The following is a 24,241-nucleotide window of genomic DNA, read 5'->3' as shown; positions in this document are numbered from 1 at the left end:
AACCTACTACTAATGGCCTTTTTATTCTAACAATCTAGATAAAGCACAAGTGTAGCACAACTAACACAAGTTGAACCTAAAAACACTCTTAATATAATAATATAATAAGAGCCCCTTAGTCCCCAAATTCCCTTTATCATGCACACATAGCAAAACCCCTTAGCCCCTAAATTTGCTGCAGAGTAATTCAAAGTGTTAACTCATATATGTTTTATGGTTACCTCTGTTAGGTATATGGTTAAGTAGAATTTTACTGATAAGTGGTTAACACTATTTGTTAGAGTGGTTAACTCAATAGAATCTGTTATGCGACTTGATATAAGTGACTTATGTATAAATACCTCTGTGTAACACAATGAACACAAGCGATTGAGTGATCAATAAGATTTTCTACCATTCCTCTCATTTTCTATCTAGAATGTGTGGTTGCTCTTCCCCTCATCTTCAACAAAATTCTTTTCCCACACACGACCACAACCATCTAACTCACACATGCATCCACCAAGTCACACACACAAAGGACTCTTCCCAAATAGACACCCAAGTTAGAAAAACAACAACCAAGGAGAAAGAGAACGATGAACAAGAAAAAAAAACATAACCTGCACGGGAAGCTCTTTAATCCTTCACCATGTTGGAAATTAAATGCAAAAGTGAACTATGAAAGCCGATATTGGGAGTGGAGACAAAAATGCATATAGAAGATGAAGGGAATGCTTTTGATGTATTGAGGAGAAGGAGAGAAATATTCTACCCTAAATGAGCCAAATCTCCTTTTGCATTTGAAATTTTGCTTTTCTTTTTTCTTTCTTTTTCTTTTTTATTAAATATTGAATGATAAAATGATATATTTTATGCCATGTAAGCGGGTGTTAAAGGGATGGTTTTAGTGTTTGGCCATCTTTCTATCATTACTCTTCAAAAGTTATCATGTGTCTACTCTATAACAATCATTTCCCTCTTAAGCCTATTTATCTTTTATCTCAAGTACAAGTAAAATTTTAAAAGCAAAATCTAAAAAAAAAAAAATAGAAGAGAAGAGAAAACTCAAAAGAATCGAGAAAAACGACAAAGAACGTTATTTCCGAGTATGGTCAGGGGAGGAGGTGCCAGCTGGCGAAACTGGTTGAACAAAGCCACAATTACTATAAGGTGCAACAGGAAGAGGAGCAACAAGCATGGCCATGTCCTTGTAACTCACACAACTCCTTGTACAATTGTGCTTATTATTATGCCTCTCTCTCAAAACATGCTCCGGCAATATCAACGTATACTTCTCATGATCATTTTTTTCCTTATTTCCATCTCTTCTTATCAAAACTATCGAGTGCCCCGTCGAATGTGACCGTGCAAATGTTTTTCCCCCTTGTTGATGAGTGATCACCTCATGATTCTCATGACCATGTTCATGTTCTTGTTTTTTATTTCCACCACTTGTATCATCATCATCATCATCGCCACAACCATCCAATTTCCCTTCTGTTACATCAATATGTATCTCCCTGCTCGTGGACGTGACCACCACACCCTCGTTAACGTCCACGACTTTCTCTATTTCATTCGGGGGCGAATCGAGGTGTCGTCGACAAACGGGGCAGGTCTTGTGCGAGCGGAGCCAGAGATCAATGCAATCCTGGTGGAAGACGTGGCAACAGAGCGTCAAGAGGCGAACCATGTTATCATCCTCGAACTCCAACAAGCAAATTGCACATTCGAGGTCGTACTTTTGATCCTTGCTAAGGTCTTTAATAGAGGCGTAAGGGAAGGTGGGGAAAACCTGGAGAAGCTTTGGGTCGAGGCCTCGAGGAGGGGACCGAAACGGTGTAAGGCGAATGAGGGAGCTCGAAATGATAGGCTGGGAAGCCCAGGTGTTGATCACACCAGAGAAGCAATACTTGCACATGTACACAATGCTGAACACCACAAAGCACACCACGAGCATGCCCAGCAAGAAGGCGATCAGTGCCGGCGGGGTGTTGTATGGCGCTGCGGCCGATGATGACGACATATCGTACTCCGATGAAGACACAGTTCTTCGTAGTGGGTTGTTTGCATGGATGAGAGGTGCTTTTTTTTATCCGTAGAAATTGAACACAGTACCAGGAGTTTACAACGCAGATGAGTGGTGTTTGAGACCATATACAAAGCAGGCAAATGAAGCTAACTAATTGGTAATAGTAAAGGTTGATCAGTTCCTAATGTCTCTTCTTTTCTTTTTCTTGTTTTTTCTCTCTCTTCTTTTTGTTATTTCTCTGGCTTGATTTCCTATTGTTTTGGGGATTGTAGAGGACAAAATGTAAAGAGAGATTCAAGGAGCTATGCCAATGGTTTTCTACGAGTGGTAGATAGTGGGTCAATATATGAGGACAGTGATGCGGAGGATGGGAAGGGTTGCTTATGTGCCAGTCCTTATGAGAAGGACGAGAGGACTAGTGTCCGAACATTATTTGTTGTGTATATGAAGGCTTGAATAAGTAGGCTTTGGAGTGCAAGCAAAGCCAATACGTTTTTTTTAATAAATTTATATGTAGAATTTTAATCTGTGAAATATAGAAAAAATACTTATTTTTATATAAATAAATAATTTTTAAAAATATAAATTAATATATTTTAAATATATAAGAAATAATTTAAATTATTATATAATTTATTTTTAATTATTGATAATTTGTTTTATAGGACTATTGAAATTCAATTGAAAATTAGAGATAAATATATAGATCAAAATAGATAAACAATTAAAAAGTTCAAATACACATAAAAAATGATAATTAAAATGAATAAGAGAATAATTATTTAACTAATTATGATAATATGTGTTAGTGCAAGTAAACTAAAATACTAAGAATGTGAAATGTAATGGAACCTTCGTTACATAAGTAAATAAAATAGAAAATTACTTATTTTATTTTTATTCAAAGCTTTTCATTTAATTTGTTTGTGAAAGAAACAACTTATGAATGATTTTTTGTTTTGTTTTGAATGTCAAATGCTAAACTTGCAAGTTATGAATACAATAAAACATTTAAGTCATTCATACACTTAAATCAAATAATTACAAATTGATATCTCATGGCCCTTTTACAAGTTGTAATTAATGAAATATAGTGTCAACTATGTATAACCATAGAACAAAAGAACACTAAATATCTAATTTAATCGACACTATACAAAAATAAAATGGAAAAGAAAGGACAAGAACACATCTTCATGTCCTTACAAGTCCATCTGCATTGTCTTTTTTTTTTAGACAAATATGAGTTGGATCGGTTATTACTTTAAAACAAGGACAAAGTATGTTCATAAGGAAGGCCTCTACCAAATCCACATATACAAAGAGGTTTCGAAATTGCAAAATAGAAAATAAGGCCAAGCACAACCTTTGCATGGCAACTACTTGGGGCACCCAGCATTTTTGCTGGGACACCCAGCAGCTTATAAAATGCCAAAAATACCCTTAATTTGCCCAATTTCCTCTACATTTAAAATATTTACTAAAGTTGATAATTAAAAAATTTTGATATTTAACTCAATGATGTATTTATATGTTTATTACAACAATTGATAATTAAACAAATTTGATATTTTATTGAATGATGTATTTATTAGAATTTATATGATATTTAAATGAAGATATGTAGTGAAAATGTAGTCTGTGCCAAATGATGTACAATAGATTTTTTTTAATTTTGTATAGAGCTATATTTATGTTGATAACAAATGAGGTGATTGTATAATTTTTTTAAGTTGTATTTTGTTTATCATTGAATTTGTTAAATGTTTTATTAAGATAGACGCAGAACAGTGGATGTATATATGATAGTATCATGTCTAAAGAAGTTCATATGAATGTTGAAAATGAGGAAGATGCTGGCGTGAAAGTAGAATACGTTGATTGCTTTGATGCCTTTAATACTTCTCAGATATTTGTCTAATTTGTTGTTGGTACAGTAATTATGTTACACAAATGTTTATTGATCTCAGACCTTTTTTGAATTGTGTTATAGTTGTTTCCTAGCTGTGATGAAGTTTTACATTGGACTTGATCGGTGGCTCATGACATTGGATTTGTTGTCGTGATAATGAGGTCAAACACCAATACCGGTGTTAGAGGAAGGGTCCCGTTTCTGTTAATAGCTTGCGAAAGGAGTAGTGAGTATAAGCCTAAGAAGATTGATTTGGTAAAAACATGCACTGACACTAGAAAATGTGGATGCCCATTTAAATTGCGTGCAAAGCCAATTTTGGGAGGAGAAGGATGGATGGTGAAGCTAATTTGTGGGGTTCACAATCATGAAATAGCAAAGTCGTTAGTTGGACATCCATATGTGGGTCGACTAACTAAAGTTAAGAAGATTGTTGTTGCTGATATGATGAAGTCCATGGTGAAGCCAAGAAATATTCTCTTGACGTTGAAGGAGCACAATGCCAACAATTATACAACAATAAAATAAATTTACAATGTCATACATGCATATCATTCTTCCATAAGAGGGAGTAACACTGAAATGCAACAGCTCATGATGCTGCTTGACAGAGATCAATATATTCACTAGCATAGGATGAAGGATGAAAATGTTGTACGTGACTTGTTTTGGAGTCATCCTGATGCAGTCAAATTAACCAATTCTTGTAATTTGTTTTTTTATTGACAGTACCTACAAAACAAATAGGTAGAAACTATCGTTGCTTGATATTGTTGGTGTTACACCAATAGGAATGACATTCTCCACTGCTTTTGCTTACTTAGAAGGAGAACATCTTAATAATGTTGTTTGGACTTTGCAGTGGTTTCGAGGTCTTTTCATGAGAGTTGATGCACTCCCCGGGGTTATTGTCACCGACAGAGATTTTTCTTTGATGAATGCAGTGAAAACTGTATTCCCGGATGCTATGAATTTGTTGTGTCGGTTTCACATTGAAAAGAATGTAAAGGTAAAGTGCAAAACCCTGGTTGCTCAAAAGAATGCATGGGATTATGTCATGGAGGCTTGGGGGAGTTTGGTTAACTGTCCATGTGAGAGTTCTTTTGATGAGTACGTTAAAAAAATTGAAATGGATTGCTCTTCGTGGCCTATATTTGTGGACTATGTGTGTCAAACATGGGTGATTCCGCACAAAGAAAAATTTGTGAAGGCATGGACCAACAAAGTGATGCATCTAGGAAACACAACCACTAAAAGGTTTGAATATTGTTTTTTTGTTTGTGTTGATTTGTTTAAGTGTTGACTTAAATGAAAATGTTGTGGTTGTTTATACATTGTTGTATATTTCATTTGTAGGGTTGAGAGTGCTCATTGGCCATTAAAGAGACTCCTACAAAAATCCGTTGGTGACATATGCAGTGTTTGGGAAGCAATGAACAACATGATGACACTTCAACACACCCAAATTAAAACATCTTTTGAGACAAACACGCACGTGGTTGGGCCTGTGTTTAAAGTTACCTTGTACAAAAAAACTACTTGACATGGTTTCAAGGTACACTTTAAATGAAATTGTTGTTGAATATGAGCATGTACATTATACAGGCAAAAACCCTTCACGTTGTGGATGTGTCATGAGGACTACCCACAGTCTTCCATGTGCATGAGAGTTGTCTAAATATGTTGTTGGCTCCATACCACTAGAGAATATCCACACTTTTTGGCAGAGACTTAGTTTTTCAGATCAAGGGTTATGTGAGGCAGAGGTGACCATAACTGAGGAGATGGAAACCATATCGAAACGATTTAAGCAGCTCGATGTTTGTGGCAAAATACATTTGAAGACAAAGTTGCGAGAAATTACTTATCCTGATCTAAATTCTGTGTGTCCTCCTCCAGAAAAGGTGAAGACCAAGGGTGCTACAAAAAATCCACAGACCAAACAACAAAATTCAACAAAACATGATTCATCTTATTGGGAATATGTTGATGCGTTACACTTTGTGCAAAATAGTAATTCTTCAGTAAAACGTAGTGCATCATCATCTGTGCAACCAATACAGAGGCAGAATATTCCAATGTTGAATCAATTTCATTCGTGCATCCAGGATTCTATTGAAAACATTATTGATGTCAAAGCGGATGGTAACTGTGGTTATCGGGCAATAGATGCCTTATTGGATATAGGTGAAGAATCGTGGTCATTGATGCACAACCATCTGCATAAAGAATTGACAAGCTGGTTGGAAGAGTATATCAACCTACTTGGTGTCATAGAGAGATTTAAGGAATTAAAGCGTTCCCTACTTGTTGAAGAATTGTCTATGGTGCGTAAGTTTATTGTTATGTCACTTTTTCTTAAAATAACATTTAAGTAACCGATATTTGTAGTCTGTTACATGTAGGTTACCATGGACTAGTGGATGAATATTACAGATATGGGATACGTCATTGCTTCACGATACAATGTGATCGCTGTTTCTCTTTCACGACAACAAAGCATGACAATTTTTCCTCTTAGAAGTCAGCCACCACCAGATTCTTCTGTGCATCACGTAATATGCATTAGTCATGTGTGTGAGAATTATTTTGCACAGGTAATTGCATAATTATGATGCTAGTATAAGTGCTGACAATGTAGTTGGTTATATTACATTGAATCTGTTTGTGTTATGTAACAGGTTTTTTTACGAGACCATTGTCCTTTACCATCATTGGCGTTGTTGTGGAATACACATTGTCATTATCAGGCAAAGCAGTGGCTCACCCCCATACATAGATAGAATGCAGCATTACACAAATTTATCTAGGCTCAAAACTGAATTTGTTGATTTAGGTGAAGAATGAACATAAAATATGTTATTTCCACTGACGTTTGTGTAAATAATTATTTTGTTGGCATTCATAATTTTGTTGACATTTTTGTAAATAATAATTTATTTCCACTAATTATTTTAAAAAGTTAATCCATAAGTGAGTACTTTGAAAATAATAAACATACAGTTTCATTAGCTAATGGACACGAATTTAAACATTACATTAATTTACAACATAGTTGAAACAAACAGAAAATACATCAAAAGCTACAATTAACTAATACTAATTTTGTATTTAATCATGTTGCAATCGAGACATGTTGTCTTCCATTATGATTACTAGTTTACTAAAAACAGCTAAAATTTCTATTGGGCCAAATTGTTTCCAGTAATTAGACTGTACTAAGACCTTCAACATGTCATCGTCAATTTTCAGCTTAATAATTTCAAATTTAATAACTTTTTTTGAATACTCAGAATGACCTGACTGTTGAAAAAACAATCGCCTTACCATTTGTGATTCATGAATACCATAAGGGGGAATCCCTTGAAGTGCAACTTTCTTAATCACATCCTTTAGTCCATCGATGCTACATCCCGAAGGAATGTCAAATCTTTTTGGATTTTTTCTTGTGAATGAGTAACCCACAAAGTCGTGTTGGCGTGGCATGTTCCAACTCCCATTGAAATATAACAGGGCATCATGAGTAGGAGTCATAGTGGCTTGAAGTAAATTTAATATACCATCTGGTGTTCTACCAATGGTACATAATAACTTAATCGGGCCAACACACGAGTATTGATCATTACACATTAACATTTTGTTAACATCATCATCATTTTTCAATTGCATAGATTGAAAGGCAAATTGGTTACCTGCATCTACGAATGGCTACCAGTAATAAATTTCATCCAAATATTGATTGTCGGTTAGCTGAAGGGTATTGTGCATTTTGTTTATTAGCATTTCAAAACCACAATCATTAGGTACTCAAATGGGTATCAGAGTGGAACTTTGGAAATAAACACCAGATTCATTATGAATAATCGATCCATTCAGAAAAATAAAAGCTAATCTGGAGTTGACAATGGTCTGACCGCTCGTTTCTCCCAAAAATGTCATATTTTCTTGTAAAATTTATTTTCTAAAGGTAGATTAGGCAAGAATGTGTGATTTTTTAGAGTGTTGGTGTGGTATATATAGATGTTGTTCACCGAGACTGTTTGTGTTTTTTTTTATTAGACGCGTGCCACTTCCTATGTGTTGTCAAGTACAATAATGTTGTGTCATGCTTTAATTTTGCATCAGACATGCGTTGTTACTATCAGAACTAAAACAACTGAGTAGTCATTTCTATGTCAGTACGTATGTGTAGTATTCATTTTTTTAAACAGACGCATGCAATTTACAGTGTGTTGTCAACTTTGAGAATGATTTATGATGCTTCAACGTTACAAAAAACATACATTCGTAATTTGTTATGGACGAATTAATTTATTCCTCAAATCAACATTAACGACTAATTAACGATAAATGGATGACAAAAATTTGTACAAAGTAATTAAAAATGTGTCCGTAAGTAACACACTAAAATTATAAATTAACCAAATTCAAAATCAATACATAAATGTACCAAATAAATAAATTATCCAAAAAATTAAAATAGACATATATAAGGAAAAAAACCAAAAAAATACAACTTCAATGATCATATGTACGCCGCCTACGCCTCGATTTGTGACCTATAGTTGGTTGGCTAATGTAGCTTCTTGCGATACTCAAACATTCTTCAGCAATAGTATAGGCTTTTGTTCCTTCGGTCAGGATCCTCAGGTTCAGAAGTCTCTCTAACTTATCAGCAATTGCTACATAACCATCCTAGTAAGTGGAGAAAAACAAACATAACAATTGTTAGTAATAAAATAGAAAAGAAAACAACAAACACAAAATACCAAAAATATATATTACCACTACATGCCTAAGATGATGGACAACAACGTTTGCTTCATTAGGTGTCATTGCCGCCACTGGTTGTTGATGCACATCTGGTTCAACAAATGTGTCATATTGTTGAACCAGCGAAACTCTAGGAGGATCCTCTTGCTATGTCAGACACATGAATGGGTGTGACATCATGTAGAATCAATCCATGTAACCTGACAAACATTGGCCAAACACTACATAAATTTTCCCTACATGTGCAATGTAGTCACTAAACTATATCCATCTATCATCCATTTCTTCAACAGAGACCGAAGGCGCAGTAGGATCTGGCGAAATAGTCTGGATGTATCCAAACTGTCATACAACCCTCTCCAATCGGTGAATGACCATCTAGGAACCCCATTTGAGATGGCCGAAAAATAATGAGATGACCCAAAATTCTCTAAATGAATAGTGGTCACCATATGGAATCCAACACACTACGTCAGGGGTCAGTCTGTCCAGATGCCTGCGATACGTCGACACGGGCAATGCCTTGCCAGAGGTCCATCGGCATGCACGCGGTCTCCCCTCGTCATAATCCTCAGCGACTAGGGCGGAACCAACGGACAGGAAATGCTCGTAGATCCAACACTAAGTATATTTTACAAACATATTCATTAAAATACGTGACAACATATAATAATCAACGCCAATGAAAAAATGTTTTAGTAACATTTGAACTAACCTGTAATAGAGTGATACATCCTGCAAGCTGCCTCGTCGTGCCCTTTGACGCCTCATTTAAATTATCTTACATATGCACAAGTGCAGCAGCACACAAGCGTAAGTCCCACTCTGCGTCAAGTCACGCAATGCATCCAAGAATACCACGTGCACGTATGTGACGCTCTTGTTAGCAAAGAGTGTGCATCCAAGTAGATGCAACAAATATGCTCGCACTGCTACAATCCAGTGACATGCATCAATTTTCATCTGATACACGTCTCGCAGCCATGAAAGTCGAACATAAGAGCCATGACATCGAATCATCTCTGTGTTGGATCGAGTGGCCTCAGAATAATTAAGAAGGGGGGGTTGAATTAATTATTACTAGACCTTTACTAATTAAAAATTTACTCTTCTAAGGCTTTTACTATGTTGTTAACTAAATGAAGAACATAAAACAAACTTAAGCAAAAGTAAAAGCGGGAATTAAAATGCACATCGAAAAGTAAAAGAGTAGGGAAGAAGGAGACAAACACACAAGAGTTTTTATAGTGGTTCGGCAACAACCCGTGCCTACATCTAATCCCCAAGCGACCTGCGGTCCTTGAGATTTCTTTCAACCTTGTAAAAATCCTTTTACAAGCAAAGATCCACAAGGGATGTACCCTCCCTTGTTCTCTTTGAACCTAGTGGATGTATCCTCCACTAGAACTGATCCACAAGAGATGTACCATCTCTTGTTCTCAGTCAACAACCCAAGTAGATGTACCCTCTACTTGTACCACAAAGGATGTACCCTACAATGTATTAAGACAAAGATCTCAGGCGGTTAAACCTTTGAAACTTTGTGAATGGGGATACAAAAGAATTATCAGGTGGTTAGTCCTTTGAAGACTTTTGTATAAGGGAAAGGGGAGAATCAAAAGAATTCTCAGACTGTGTCATTTTGAATTCTTTGACAAGGGAGAAGGGAGACGCAAAAGAATTCAGGCGGTTAGTCCTTCGTTCTTTTGGAAAAGGGAGAAGAGAGACACAAAAAGAATTCAGGCGGTTAGTCCTTGGCGAATTCTTTTTGGTAAAGGGAGAAGAGATGAAAAGAATGAATAGCACAAGTTTTCAAGGTTTAGAAAACAAGAAAACTTTGGAAAGCTTTTGGCACAAAGAAGAAGAAGAAGAAGTTCAAAGAGATTCAAGGCTTGTATAAGATTGATTGGATTTTTTTTAAAATGCATAACAAAGCCTTGTTTTTATAGACTTTTCATGTCTGGTCAAGAGGACCATTTAGAAGAGTTATGACTTTTAGAAAAACTTAAAACCTATTTGAAAAAGTCAAAAACCATTTGAAGAGTTACATCTTTTGATTTATTCAGAAACAATCACTGGTAATCGATTACCAAATCAGTGTAATTGATTACACAAAGCTTTTATGTGAAAGGATGTGACTCTTCACATTTAAATTTGAATTTCAACGTTCAAAGGCACTGGTAATCGATTACCAAAACATTGTAATCGATTACAGCTTTTTTTGAAATCAATTGGAACGTTGTAAATTCATTTGAAAACTTTTTCAAAAACATTTTGCTACTGGTAATCGATTACAACAATCTGGTAATCGATTACCAGAGAGTAAAAACTCTTTGGTAAACATGTTTTGAGAAAAATCTATGTGCTACTTAGTTTTTTGAAAAAACCTTTTTCTACTTATCTTGATTAAGTCTTCTCTTGATTCTTGAATCTTGATCTTGATTCTTGGAAGCTTGATCCTTGAATCTTGATTCTTGATTCTTGAAATCAACTTTCCTCTTGAATCTTGAAGTGTTCTTGATTCTATCTTGAACATCTTAAACTCATTCTTTCTTGATTCTATCTTGAACATCTTGAACTTATTCTTTGATTGACCTTTGAGCTTTTTGTCATCACGTTTGTTATCATCAAAATATCTTTGAATCAATCTTGATTCATCATGAAGCTTTGCTTCTACAATCTCCCCCTTTTTGATGATGACAACTTCTGAAATCAAGAAACACACACACACACACATACTTTTTCCTAGTCGATCACTCACATAAATTTCCATTCTCCCCCTTTGTTTTTGAATTTATGCTTCTCTTAAAAATTAAGTTGATTACTCATGTGAGTTCTTCATTTAATCCCTATTTCTCTCCCCTTTGGAATCAACAAAAAGCCAAAGTGCGTTACAAGTTTGAATCATACAAAGATAACTAAGCATCCATACAACATTCATGGAAAAATATCAACCAAATCATGAAGCAAGAACCATGAAGAAACAATCATGAATAGATTAATTATAAAATCCACATAGTCAAATAACATACTTAATATTTGTTCAAACATACCATGCAAATAAGGAAATAGTAAATTGTTCAAATATCATAATAATATAGCCAAAATATACAGCTGAAAATCAACGTACTAACAATATTAAAATAGAAATCTAAGATGATGGTGGCGGCGATGGTGGAAGATCAAAGCTTGAATGAATGTAAGACACATCTTCTTCAACCTTTGTGATTCTTGACTCCATTTCATTGAAGCACATATCCACTTGTAATTCCAATGTGTCAAACCTTTCACCAACAAAGGTTTGAAGACCATCAAACCTGTCCAAAATCTTTGAAAGAAGAGATGAATCTTCTCCATCATGTCCTTCTTCACCAACATGTCGAGCACCCTTCTTCACCCAAGAGCCATCATGCTCTTTTTGATAACCAAAGGATGCTATGATTGAAGTGCCTATAAGGAAGGATCTCTTGATTGGAACATAGGGTTCAGAATCAAGAGGGATGTTGAAGTGTTGAAGGAAAAGGGTAACAAGATGAGAATAAGACAATGAAGCATTCAATCGCAATGCCTTATGCATGTGTTATCTAACAAGATGTGCCCAATAAATTTGTAGACCTTTATGAAAGGCCCACATAACAATGAGATCTTCTTCAGAAACCTGAGCAAGGTTTGAAGATCTTGGAAGCAAAATGCGAACAATTAGGTAATGGAGGATGCGGCTTTCAAAAGCCAATGAATCGGCAAGAAGCCTTCCGTTCATATCCGCTTGATTGGTGCAAACCAACCGGCGGGCATCATGCACAGAAAAATCAAACTTCCAATCATCAATCAGTGCACCTTCAAATGGTACACCTTCGCTTGGCAATTGGGTTAAATCATAGAATAGGGACTGGTCAATGACCATCTTAATCCCATAAATTTCATACATTAGGGTGCCTTCATGGATTTCTAAATTAGAATAAATGACTTTGACTAGATCAGAATAAACAGGTAATTTCAGAGACATGAATGGAATAAGATTTGAGTTTTCAAATGCTTGAAAGCATTCAAAACTCTCATTTGAGAAGAAATCCATATCTATGATTTTTGGGTCTATAATGAAACGAGAGGAAAAGAGGTTTGTGTACCGTATACGCTGTTCCTCTGATGAAAACAATGATCCCCAAGGGAATGGAGGAAGGAATTGGTGTTTCTTGTGACCCGGAATACTGTTGACTCCGGCTCGAAGTGCCCTTTCGCTTCTTCGATGGTTCCGCCATTTGAAGAGATTTTTTGAGATTTCAATCAGTTCAAATGAAAGAGAGTGGAAAAAGAAGAAGTTTGGGCTTTGTGGGGAGTGATTTGGACAAGAATTGAGTGAGATATGGCTGGAAGAAAATTTGGGGCGAGGGTTTTCGAGAGAGAGAAAAGTTGCAGGTTTCAGAATTTGAAATCTGAATATATAGGTGCAGGGACGCGTTGTAATCGATTACACAAATATGGTAATTGATTACAAGAGAGCAATATTGCCAGAAATAACTGCTTGTAATCAATTACACTATTATGGTAATCGATTACCAGAGATTATTTTAGCCAAAAAACAAAAAACCAAAAGGCTTTCTAGGAGAAAAGAAATTTTGAGTGATTATCAAAATACTTTTTTAAAGAAAAATACTTTATGAATAATTCTTAATCATGTATTTCACATATCATATCATGCAAAAACATTAAAGTATGTAGATAAACAATTATATCACAACAATCAAACATAAGTATCAAGAATATTGATTTTATTCAAATATATGAATGAATTTTTCATGCAAATAAGATGAGATCAATCAAAAAACACATACTCATAATTTTCAGACAAACAAATGAAAGAATTGTTAGTCATCATAATCAAATTGTTTGAATAAACATTTCAACTTAAGAGAAATTTTAATAAGAGAATGGTTTTGATATTACCTTTTTCAAGATTAAAGTGTCTAGATCTTCAAAGATGAGGATCATACTTTTTCTCCTTGTTTTTCATTCTTGAGAGATGTTCTCATCACTTTCATAATCCTTGGTTAGAAGATTAATCTCTTTTTCTGAACCATCGGATGAATCATTGTCATCCCATGCAATGTAGGCTTTCTTAGTTCTTCTTTCATCAAACCTTTTCTTTTCACTTTTCTTAGGCCACTCTTCATTTGAAGGACAATTGGCTTTGATGTGACCAATTTGGTTGCATTTGTAACACCTAAGGACTTGAGAATCATCTTGTGATTTTCATCCATTATTGAAGTTCTGACGCCTGTCAATTCTTCTTTTCTTGATGAATTTTTGAAATTTCTTAACAAAGAAAGAAAAATCTTCTTCATCATCTGAATCTTCTTCTTCGTTTTCTTCTTGCATTGATGATGAGGCTTTAAGGGCTATACTTCTCTTCTTTTTGTCATTTTCTTCATTTTGATTAAGGCGTTGAAGTTCCATCTCGTGTTCCTGCAATTTACCAAATAAAGTGGCAAGAGACATGGAAGAAAGATCTTTACTTTCAGAAATAGTAGTTACCTTGGGTTGCCATTCCCTACTTAAACATCTTAAAATTTTATTAATCAAATCTTCATTAGGAAAGATTTTTCCTAGAGAGGCAAGGTGGTTTACTATATGTGTAAATCTTTTCTGCAAACTATGAATATTTTCATTAGGGTTCATCCTAAATAGATCATATTCATGGATAAGGGTATTGATTCTAGACCTTTTTGCATCTGTGGTTCCTTCAAGGGTTAATTGGAGAGTATCCCACATCTCCTTGGCATTAATACAATTTGACACTCTAAAGTACTCATCTATTCCTAGGGCTGAAGTGATGATGTTTTTGGCTTTGAGGTCATACTGGATTCTTCTCCTATCTTCTTCTGTCCACTTATCTATAGGTTTTTGGGTTAAAGTGCTTGTGCTTACATCTACTACAATGGGTATGTATGGTCCTATTTCTATTGCTTCCGAAATATTTAGATTTATGGCTTCAATAAAAATCTGCATGCGGGTTTTCCAATAATGGTAACCCTCTCCATTGAAAATGGGTGGTCTTTGAATGAAATTTCCTTCAGGAAACAAAGGATTTGAAGAGGCCATAAATCTTGAAGTGGTTAAACTTTCTACAAGATACCTGCTTTGATACCACTTGTTGGATCGAGTGGCTTCAGAATAATTAAGAAGGGGGGGTTGAATTAATTATTACCAGACCTTTACTAATTAAAAATTTACTCTTCTAAGGCTTTTACTATGTTGTTAAGTAAATGAAGAACAAAAAAGAAACTTAAGCAAAAGTAAAAGCGGGAATTAAAATGCACATCAGAAAGTAAAAGAGTAGGGAAGAAAGAGACAAACACACAAGAGTTTTTATACTGGTTCGGCAACAACCCGTGCCTAACAATTTTAAAATATTTTAAATTTAGCTTTCAACAATTCTTTTGAACTAACTAACCATTTTAAAATATTTTAAATTTTGGTTTCATCAATTTTAAATTAATTTTTGTTTACATTTTTGTTTCAATCAATTTTTTTTTAAAATTATTGTACAATTAAATTTTTTCTTTCAATAATTTTGATAACAATTTTAAATTATTCAAACTTTTCATTTCAATAATTTTTGTAACTAACCAATTTAAATTATTTTTAACTATGACTTCAATATTATCATATTTAAAATTTAATATCTTTTAAATACTTTTTCAAATTTAATCTAATTTTAGTTTTACCAATCTAATCTAATCTTAGTAATAACTAACATATTGTTTTCATAAATATAATGAATACTTAGAAATAACTAATCTAATCTAATCTTACTTATAACTAAAGTATTGTTTTTGGTTTTCAATCATTATCTTAAGCTAACAATCTTATCATATTTTAAATTTTAAATTTTGGTTTCATCAATTTTAAAAATTTTGAATAAATTTTCATTTGCATTTTCGTTTCAATCAATATTTTTTCAAACAAATTTATTGTACAATTAAAATTTTTGTTTCAATATTTTTATAACAAATTTAATTTTTTTTAATTATGACTTCAATAATTTTCACAAGTAACAAACTTTTTAAAAATTTAAACAAGTATAATATTACAATATTTAACATTAATATTTTGGCCAATCTCATGTTTGTCTTAGCAATCTAATCTAATCTTTGTTTTACCAATCTAAAATGATCTAAAATGTAATCTAATCTTAGTAATAACGAACATATTTTTTCATAAATAAAATCAATACTAAACAAATAAATCAGAAAAATTTATAAAATTACACTAACTATTACAAAACAAAATTACACTACAAAAAAATTTATAAAATAATTCACAGATAAATATTTAAAATTAAAAAAGATTTCTAAAAAAATAAAATAAAAAGAATTAAAAAAAAACATATATGGATTGTTGATCCGTATGGTTTATATGGATTATTGATCCATATGGTTCATACGGATTGTCGTACAGATTACTGATCCGTATGGTTCATACGGATTGTCAATCCGTGTGGGTTTTTTCACAAAGAACAGTGTTTTTCACAGAGAACAATCCAATCATTGTGCCATCATTCAAACAACAATCATTCAAACAATAATCATTAAAAAAAACAATGCCAATAGGAAGAATGCAAGTGAAGACAATACTTAAATCGAAGGAGAACGCACGAAGAAGAAAAAGAAGTAGCAATGCACGAAGAAGACGCAGGAACACCAAGAGGGAGAAGAAGCACGAACACAAAGAAGAAGAACCACCAACACGAAGAAGAAGAAGTAGGAAGGCGAAGAAGAACCACCAACACGAAGAAGAAGAAGCTGGAAGGCAAAGAAGAAGAAGAAGTGGAAAACGACGCAACGGAATAGTGACTCGTCCATACGAGTCACTATTTTTATTTATAAGCATAGGGGAAGGGCATTTTAGCCCTTTCACCTGAGTTACTGGGTGTCCCAGTAAAAATGCTAGATGCTCAAAGCAACTCCCTCTTTGCATCATTGCTAAAAAGAGACGAACCCTCAACAAAAGCCCGGTACACAACTACCCCACTTGGCCAAATGATGAGGACATGAGGGTTCATATCACCAAACCACGCAAAAGAAAAGCCACATGAGTGCATTTCCAGAAATTTAGATGCACATAGATCCATCCATGTCTGTAAGCAAAGCCCGACATGGGGAGTTAACCCACTCGAAAAAAAAAGTAATTAAACCCAACTATCTTATTTTTTTCAACTAAATCCACGATTTAAGACAAATTGCATCCATAATACCTTCAAAAGATATATTGACTGTTGGAGGATGGATGGTAAAGATAGGGTGGACGACAACATTGGTTGTTTGGTTTAGTACTCTTGTCTTTTGTATTGGTCATCCAACTTCAATGATCTGGTGGAGCATCCAGTCACGTAGAAGGAAGCGTCCAGTCTAGTGGTTTATTAACATAAGTTGTGGTGTAACTATAATTATTTTCCTATTGTAACTATTTTTGGTTAGACAATTAGTTGTTGTCTTCTTTATAAGAAGCTTTGTATTCTAGGTTTAGAGAACTTGAAAGTTCTTAGAACCCCTTCATTGTAAATTTTGTTATTCGCAATAAACTTAATGTAGAAGCAAGTTTCATGATGATGATTCAAGTATGAATCAAGTAGTTTTGATGATGACAAAAAGCCCAAAAGAATGATTTCAAGATTGAGTCAACAAGTTCATGATCAAGATTAATTTCAAGATTCATTAGAGGAAATCAAGAAGATTCAAGATTCAAGAGAAATTGATTTCAAGATTCAAGAGAAGATGAATTCAAGATTCAAGAGAAGAAATCAAGAAGACTTCACAAGGGAAGTATTGAAAAGGATTTTTCAAAAACCAAACATAGCACAGTTTTGTTTTACAAAAGAGTTTTCTCAAAATTTTCTAAGTTACCAGAGTATTTACTCTCTGGTAATCGATTGCCAGTTTCCTGTAATCGATTACCAGTGATAAAGTTTGATTTCAAAAAGCTTTTAACTGAATTTGCAACGTTCCAAATGATTTTTAAATGGTGTAATCGATTATAATATATTGGTAATCGATTACCAGTGTATCTGAACGTTGAAATTCAAATTCAAGTGTGAAGAGTCACATCTTTCCATAAAATGCATTGTGTAATCGATTACATGATTATGGTAATCGATTACCAGTGACAAGTTTTAAATAAAAGGTCAATAGATGTAACTCTTGACATGATTTTCTCAAGGTTATAACTCTTTCAATGGTTTTCTTGACCAGACATGAAGAGTCTATAAAAGTAAGACCTTGACTTGCATTCAAACAACTTTTGGAAGAACTTCTTGAACAATTATTGAGAAACCTTTAAACCTTTACAATTCTTTCCTACTCATCTTTCTTCTTCTTCTTCCTTTGCCAAAAAGCTTTCTAAGTTTCTTCTTCAAACCTTGTTCTTCTGCAAGTGAAAATTCTGCAGAAAACAAAAGTGTGCTATATCTTTTCATTCTTTTCTCCCTTTGCCAAAAAGAATTCAACAAGGATTAATCACCTGAATTCTTTTTGTGTCTCTCTTCTCCGTTTTCCAAAAGAACAAAGGACTAACTGCCTGAATTCTTTTGTGTCTCCCTTCTCCCTTTCCAAAAGATTTTCTCTTGATTCTTCCTTTTTCCTTAAACAAAAGATTTCAAAGGACTAACTGCTTGAGATATCTTTTGTTTCCCCTTACAAAGATTCAAAGGACTAACCGCCTGAGAATTCTTTGTCTCAACACATTGGAGGGTACATCCTTTGTGGTACAAGTAGAGGGTACATCTACTTGGGTTGTTGTAACTGAGAACAAGAGACGGTACATCTCTTGTGGATCAGTTCAAGTGGAGGATACATCCACTTGGTTGTTCAAAGAGAACAAGGGAGGGTACATCCCTTGTGGATCTTTGCTTGTAAAGGATTTTACAAGGTTGAAAGAAATCTCAAGAACCGGTGGTTGCTTGGGGACTGGATGTAGGCACGGGTTGTTGCCGAACCAGTATAAAATTATTGTGTTTGTCTTCTTCTTCCCTACACTTTTTAATTTCCGATGTGTACTTTACTTTTATGCTTTACTTTTGTTTAAGTTACATAACTTAGTAGTAAAGCTTAAATTGAATCTAGTAACATTAAGAAGGATAAGTTTTAATTAGTCAAGGTACATTAATAATTAATTCAACCCCCCTTCTTAATTATTCTGAGGCCACTTGATCCAACACTTAACAATTTTGTGTGATATCTCTCTTCTCCTTCTATCATGTGAACTTTCCTATTTGAATAGAATTTCTTGAATCCTTCTTAACAAGATAGAACCCCATTATTGAACAACATCTCATTTCTCATCCTCCATAAACTCCACAAGATCATGATCCATATCACATTCCACACTTTTGCTACTAATTTGACTTGAATCAATGGACAATGTAGTCAATGGTGCAGGTGTATATTCTCAGTAATGACCACCTAACATCTATCCAATAGTAGCATGCTTTCCATATTTCATCCACCGCATAGAAAATAGCCAGCAAGTGAGATGTTGATTCCTCCACCAACCCGTAAAAGGGACAAAGACATGACTCATCATTCTGCAGAACCCCTTTTTCACTTCAAGTTGATGTCCGTTGGCAATCTATCTTGAATAACCCTCCATACAAAGTGTAAAACTGACAATAGCATCTTCACCTTCCACAAAGACATGTAAAAAAATTTATTCTCCACCTGAGGTATCGATTGTAAAGTTGTATGTGTTGATGAAACTGAATAAATTCCCAAAGCCTTCAACTTCCATTTTCGCCTATCCCTTTGATCTTTCTTCAAGGGAACTCTACTAATTAAATCCCTAAATGTATCAAAATCCCCAACCTCCTATAGGAACCACCTCCTTCTCCACTTGAAATCTCAAACCCATTCCTCACTCTCCTATTTGCCCATTTCTCTTTGTAGAGAATTTTGGTACATTCTGCAAAACTTATAGTCAATTATAGTCAAGTTTTTCATCCCCTAACCAACAATGTGTCCAAATGTGAACCAAACCACCCCAAAATATTATTACTCCCACAACTCTTCCCAAGGTCCTTCCACCAAGTAAATTGCTTATACAAAGCTCTAGGAGCCCAAAGTAGTTTCCAACCTGATACTTGGATATTGAGACATCATACCACAAGCCTCCTTCTATGTTCATCATTTTCAACTTCCACTTTGTTAATAAGGCATCATTTAACAAAGCAATATCCTTGATACCTAAACCACCCTTCTCTTTTGGAAGACAAACATGGTCCCATTTTCCCCAAGAAATTTTCTTCCCACCATCCTCCCCTCCCCATAAAAAGTTCCCTTCCAAGCACCACTACTAGAAAATAGGGTTTTAACATCGATTATTAAGGACTTTCAAAACCGATGTTGAAAGTGCCGACATTGAAAGTAATACTGTTAACATCGGTTTTCCAAAACCGATGTTTGTTTTTTTAATAACCCCAAATTAACCTGCAAATTTAAAAGCAGAACCACACCATATAATTTTCATTCTTTTTTCAAATAGTTTTTACCAGAAATTCCATCAAAAATTTATTATTTACTATGAATTAAAAGAATATTTAATGTTAAGGAGACATGAATTGTAAAAAATGTATAGTAACTAAACTACAATTCCAAAATTGCCTAAACACTAATTGTTTCATTTTTAACTTTCAAATAATAGGTTGCCCACTGGATGCGAAGAGTCTTCAATCTCTCTGCTTCTAATGGTCTAGTATCATTGAAATACTGCATGATATAATAAAACATAAGTCAATAATATATAATACCAATTATAACAAAATGAAATACATTTGAATTAAACAATTACGATTTCCCAATTATTCTTGAAACTTCCTAAGATTATAGTTGACATCCAGTGCATGACGTAATACCCACACTCAGTGCTTCCTTTTTGTCTATTACACTAAATACATTATGAAGTTTAGATATTCAATGTTAAGTACAAATTAGTCTACACAATATTAAAATATAACTAGAAGCATTGTTTAAATGGCTTACTTTAACAACAATCCACTTAGCAGCAGCCTTGGATTTACTTTGTGGAGTATCGTTAAGTCCTTTCAAAGCACTATTCAATACAAACATGGATGCGTATTGTACAATTAATATATTGATGCTCCCGACTAATGTTAATGAAAATGTATTGAAAAATAGAACTAACCTGTTAATAATTCCCTTAAAGAAGTTGTCTGGCCTATTATGCAACGAACAAAACCAGATGACAACATTTTCTTTAGGCAAAATGACGACCATTTGCCAATGTGCACTGTAGTGGAGAACAATATAAGTTATTATACTATTATACATTATTTAAATTCATTTGTTCAGTTTAACTTACCCATTCAAGTAGGCTCCTAGGTACACATCCCTCTTTGAATTATGCATCCAATTCTTAATGTAACTTTCTGACTCAAATTGTGATTGCCCAAATCTCTGTATGGACTGTGGCTCGAGGAATCCATACACATCGGCATTCCCTGCTCGCATACTTGTCTCAGTCATATGCCTATTTTTGTTAAAATAAAGTAAATTATGTATGAATTTAAAACAATTAGTTAGGCAATAAACAATAATGTAAACTAACTTATAGAATCCATAATTGTATAACAGAGATGCTGAGACATTGACCATTGTGTGTTATTTCAGACAAATCTTCATGTTTTATGTACAAGGGGAAGTTTTCATTAAACACCCCAAACACGGTACCATCCCACATAACTTGCAACAGCTTAAGAAAAAGTTGTGGGATGGTCAATGTCATCAGATATAAGAGATCATCGACATGATGATCCGACCTATGTGCAGGTTTCGCAGTCCCACAACTCCTTGTTTATCCAACACAATTAATTAACATAATATATATACAATGAACACTTTAATTGGAAAAAAAACATTTAATCACAGTGAAATACCTATTTTGATAAACGCTTCACAAGATGTGTTGGCCAAGCAACGAAGGTGTTAAGTGTCTGCCCCACTAACTGAACCTCTTGAGTGGGTACAGGAATGGGAGCATCTGCATCTCTAACTTCCTCAACACCAACCTTGACTTGATCATGGGACAAAGGCATGTTTTGAACGGTTGTGGACCCCTCATAAAGTCTTCCTAGGGCAACCAGGCGGGGAGGATTTTCTTCGACGTACAACCCGTATTTCTTTGAGTCACCCGTGTCTGGGTCGTTCCCTGAAGGATCAACACAACTCTCCTTTGTGCTGACACGAGCATCTAAAGGACCAACCTCTGGCTCATGAGGCAGTGACAATCCCTCTGATTGCATCTGCGATTGAAACTGGGACTGCATCTGGCTAAAGGACAGCATTAGTTGTTGAGTCACTTTTTCTATGATCGACTCCTCCAGCTGGTCCCTAATCTTTTGTGTTACCTTCTCGAGGTCTTCGGGAGCCATGGACGAAGAAGTGCGGGAGGTCCTTGGAGCTAGTCCAAAGTATTGTTTGATCGTGACACCGGCTCCAATAGCATGCACACGACCAGGGTGTTCTGGTCGCCCAATGGCAGCAATCAGTACATCCTGACGTCCATATGTGATAAAGGAACCCTGTGAGGCCTGCTCCTCCAATGAATCCTGTAAGGAACAATTGAAAGTGACTTATAATATTGTCAGCAATTTCCTTTGTTGCCTCAGACGTCATTTGCCTAGTTTTCTTGGTGCGGGCCATCTTCCACTTCACGTGCCGTCTGATGGGAGATGGAGGATCAATCACAGTGTCAGTGCTTCCAAATTGAGCAGCTTCCTCCAGTTGTTTCTATTTCTTCTCATCCATCAACTTCTTTTCAAGAAACTCATAACCCCCACGAGACAACACGTGAGGGGAGAAGTTTTGTTTCTGAATGGCCTGTGCCTTCTTTCGCACATCTTGTAAAAATTAAAGATTATCAAAAGTTATGATTACTGACAATAATAACTAAATTTAAAGTTTAAAACAATGAAAATCACGCAGTTACCTCCCACAAAGGGTCTCTGCGGCTCTGACAAAATTGGGTTCACTTCTCCTTGCTAAAGCCATACTTTTCGCATATAGTGTCATCAACACTATCCTTGTCAGCTGCAAGTGTCCATTTCACATCAAATCAGACTTAAATTGTCTCCACCGCTCCCCTACAGTCTGAAGTAATTTCTTTTTTGTCCTCAGATCAGATGCTTTAGGGATATCGAATTCAGCCTGACAAACAAAAATTAAATATTAATTTATTGTAACTAAATTACAATTTTATTGTTAATCATCCACATGCAACATTTAAGTAAAATACCTGAATATCCTCCCATATCAAATCCTTCTGCGCAATAGGGACTTGTTTCCAATTCTCCTATGTCACATGCACCTTATCATGAGTGACAATCCCCAAATATGTTCTTAACTTCTTTCTGTGGGGACCGTCGGCTTTCCCGGTCGCTGGATCCACATGGACCAAGGGTCTCTTTGCCCCAACTAGTCTGGTAGCTAATGATCTCAAGTGTGTGGCTTTTCTTGTCCGCTTCAAGGTAAGAGGGGAATGTGATGTTGCATCAGTAGGAAGAGGAGGAGGAGAAGGAGAAGGAAGAGAACTGGGTGGTGTAGTCATTTTCTTGTAAAGAAAAAAACATTAATGAATTTTCAACATTATCACAAAATTCAACAGCTTATGTAATTTAATGGACTGGAATAAAGTACATAATAAAAAAAATTACATTAGGCGATGTTAATTAATTCTCCTTCATCATGATCATTACGATTAGCATGAACATCGTCAGCTTCTTCCGCTCCGACGATGTTAGGCGACATTTGTGTGGATAAAGGACTAACATAAGTATCAATGTGTGAATCATCATCTTCAACATTAACACCAATTGTTTTCTCGTGTAAAACCACTGACCACCTTTAATCACAAGGGTCTTGAACATAAAATACCTATTCAGATTGTTTTGCCATGATGAAAGGATCATTCTGGTAAGCGAGTTTCTTAAGATCCACCAACATAAATCCTGCATCATCAATCTGCACACCGATATTACTGTCAACCCACTTACATTTGAAAACACAAACAATAAATTTGACATATTTAAGCTCCCAAATTTCTTCTATGAAACCAAAGTAAGGGATGGAAGCTACACGGGGATTGTCATCATGTACACTAGCGAAGTGTTGAGATTCAGCCCTAGGGTAACCCTACTATTTTGTATTGTACTTTTCTCGTCTTGTGCTTTTGTATAAAAGGAATACTTGTTTATATCATATCCTTGCCAAGTGATAACATTTCTTTTAGGCCCATCTGCTAGCTTTCTTAATGTTTCATAAGCTTTATCATCAAGATTGTATCTTTAAACCAATCTAGGAAAGTCTTGTTATGCTCTTTCAAGACCCTGTTCTTCAACATTTTTGGATTACTTTCCTTCACTAAACCTTCTTGGCAAAGTATGTATGGCAAAACTTCATTATTGTTATTCAATACATACAAATGAGCTTGTTGCAAATCTTCTACACTTAGAGTGATAACATGCAGTCCTCTTGAAC

General features: G+C 34.9%; 3 protein-coding genes across 3 annotated transcripts; 1 reads left to right on the top strand and 2 right to left on the bottom strand.

The window, feature by feature from the left end:
* Window positions 1-1,078: 1,078 nt before the first annotated feature.
* Window positions 1,079-2,008, bottom strand: LOC114424109 (RING-H2 finger protein ATL29-like). The gene has a single exon (XM_028390973.1). It carries the CDS (start codon window positions 2,006-2,008, stop codon window positions 1,079-1,081), a length of 930 nt encoding a protein of 309 aa, XP_028246774.1.
* Window positions 2,009-4,082: 2,074 nt separating this feature from the next.
* On the top strand, window positions 4,083-6,709 carry LOC114424108. Its single transcript, XM_028390972.1, has 6 exons — window positions 4,083-4,385; window positions 4,789-5,183; window positions 5,283-5,346; window positions 5,654-6,253; window positions 6,347-6,523; window positions 6,608-6,709. The coding sequence occupies exons 1-6, from the start codon at window positions 4,083-4,085 to the stop codon at window positions 6,707-6,709; spliced, it is 1,641 nt and encodes a 546-aa protein (XP_028246773.1).
* A 9,944-nt stretch (window positions 6,710-16,653) lies between these two features.
* On the bottom strand, window positions 16,654-21,232 carry LOC114424107. The gene is made up of 4 exons (XM_028390971.1): window positions 21,069-21,232; window positions 20,892-20,996; window positions 20,750-20,798; window positions 16,654-16,836 (listed from the first exon to the last, which is right to left on the bottom strand). The coding sequence occupies exons 1-4, from the start codon at window positions 21,230-21,232 to the stop codon at window positions 16,654-16,656; spliced, it is 501 nt and encodes a 166-aa protein (XP_028246772.1).
* Between the last annotated feature and the right edge of the window lie 3,009 nt (window positions 21,233-24,241).

This window comes from Glycine soja, chromosome 8 (genome assembly GCF_004193775.1).
Source record: "Glycine soja cultivar W05 chromosome 8, ASM419377v2, whole genome shotgun sequence".
Lineage (NCBI taxonomy): Eukaryota > Viridiplantae > Streptophyta > Magnoliopsida > Fabales > Fabaceae > Glycine > Glycine soja.
This window is presented reverse-complemented; position numbering and strand designations above follow the sequence as displayed.

What these genes read in the sequence shown, in the direction of transcription:
- LOC114424108 (XM_028390972.1), top strand. Translation starts at nt 4,083, where the DNA reads ATGAGGTCAAACACCAATACCGGTGTTAGAGGAAGGGTCCCGTTTCTG. An exon ending in CTGATATGATGAAGTCCATG is followed by an intron (nt 4,386 to 4,788) that starts GTGAAGCCAAGA and finishes TGGACTTTGCAG; the next exon opens with TGGTTTCGAGGTCTTTTCAT. An exon ending in GTGAGAATTATTTTGCACAG is followed by an intron (nt 6,524 to 6,607) that starts GTAATTGCATAA and finishes GTTATGTAACAG; the next exon opens with GTTTTTTTACGAGACCATTG.
- LOC114424109 (XM_028390973.1), bottom strand. Translation starts at nt 2,008, where the DNA reads ATGTCGTCATCATCGGCCGCAGCGCCATACAACACCCCGCCGGCACTG.
- LOC114424107 (XM_028390971.1), bottom strand. Translation starts at nt 21,232, where the DNA reads ATGACTGAGACAAGTATGCGAGCAGGGAATGCCGATGTGTATGGATTC. An exon ending in TTTAAGGGAATTATTAACAG is followed by an intron (nt 20,799 to 20,891) that starts GTTAGTTCTATT and finishes TGTATTGAATAG; the next exon opens with TGCTTTGAAAGGACTTAACG. An exon ending in AAAGTAAATCCAAGGCTGCT is followed by an intron (nt 16,837 to 20,749) that starts GCTAAGTGGATT and finishes CTTTGCTTACAG; the next exon opens with ACATGGATGGATCTATGTGC.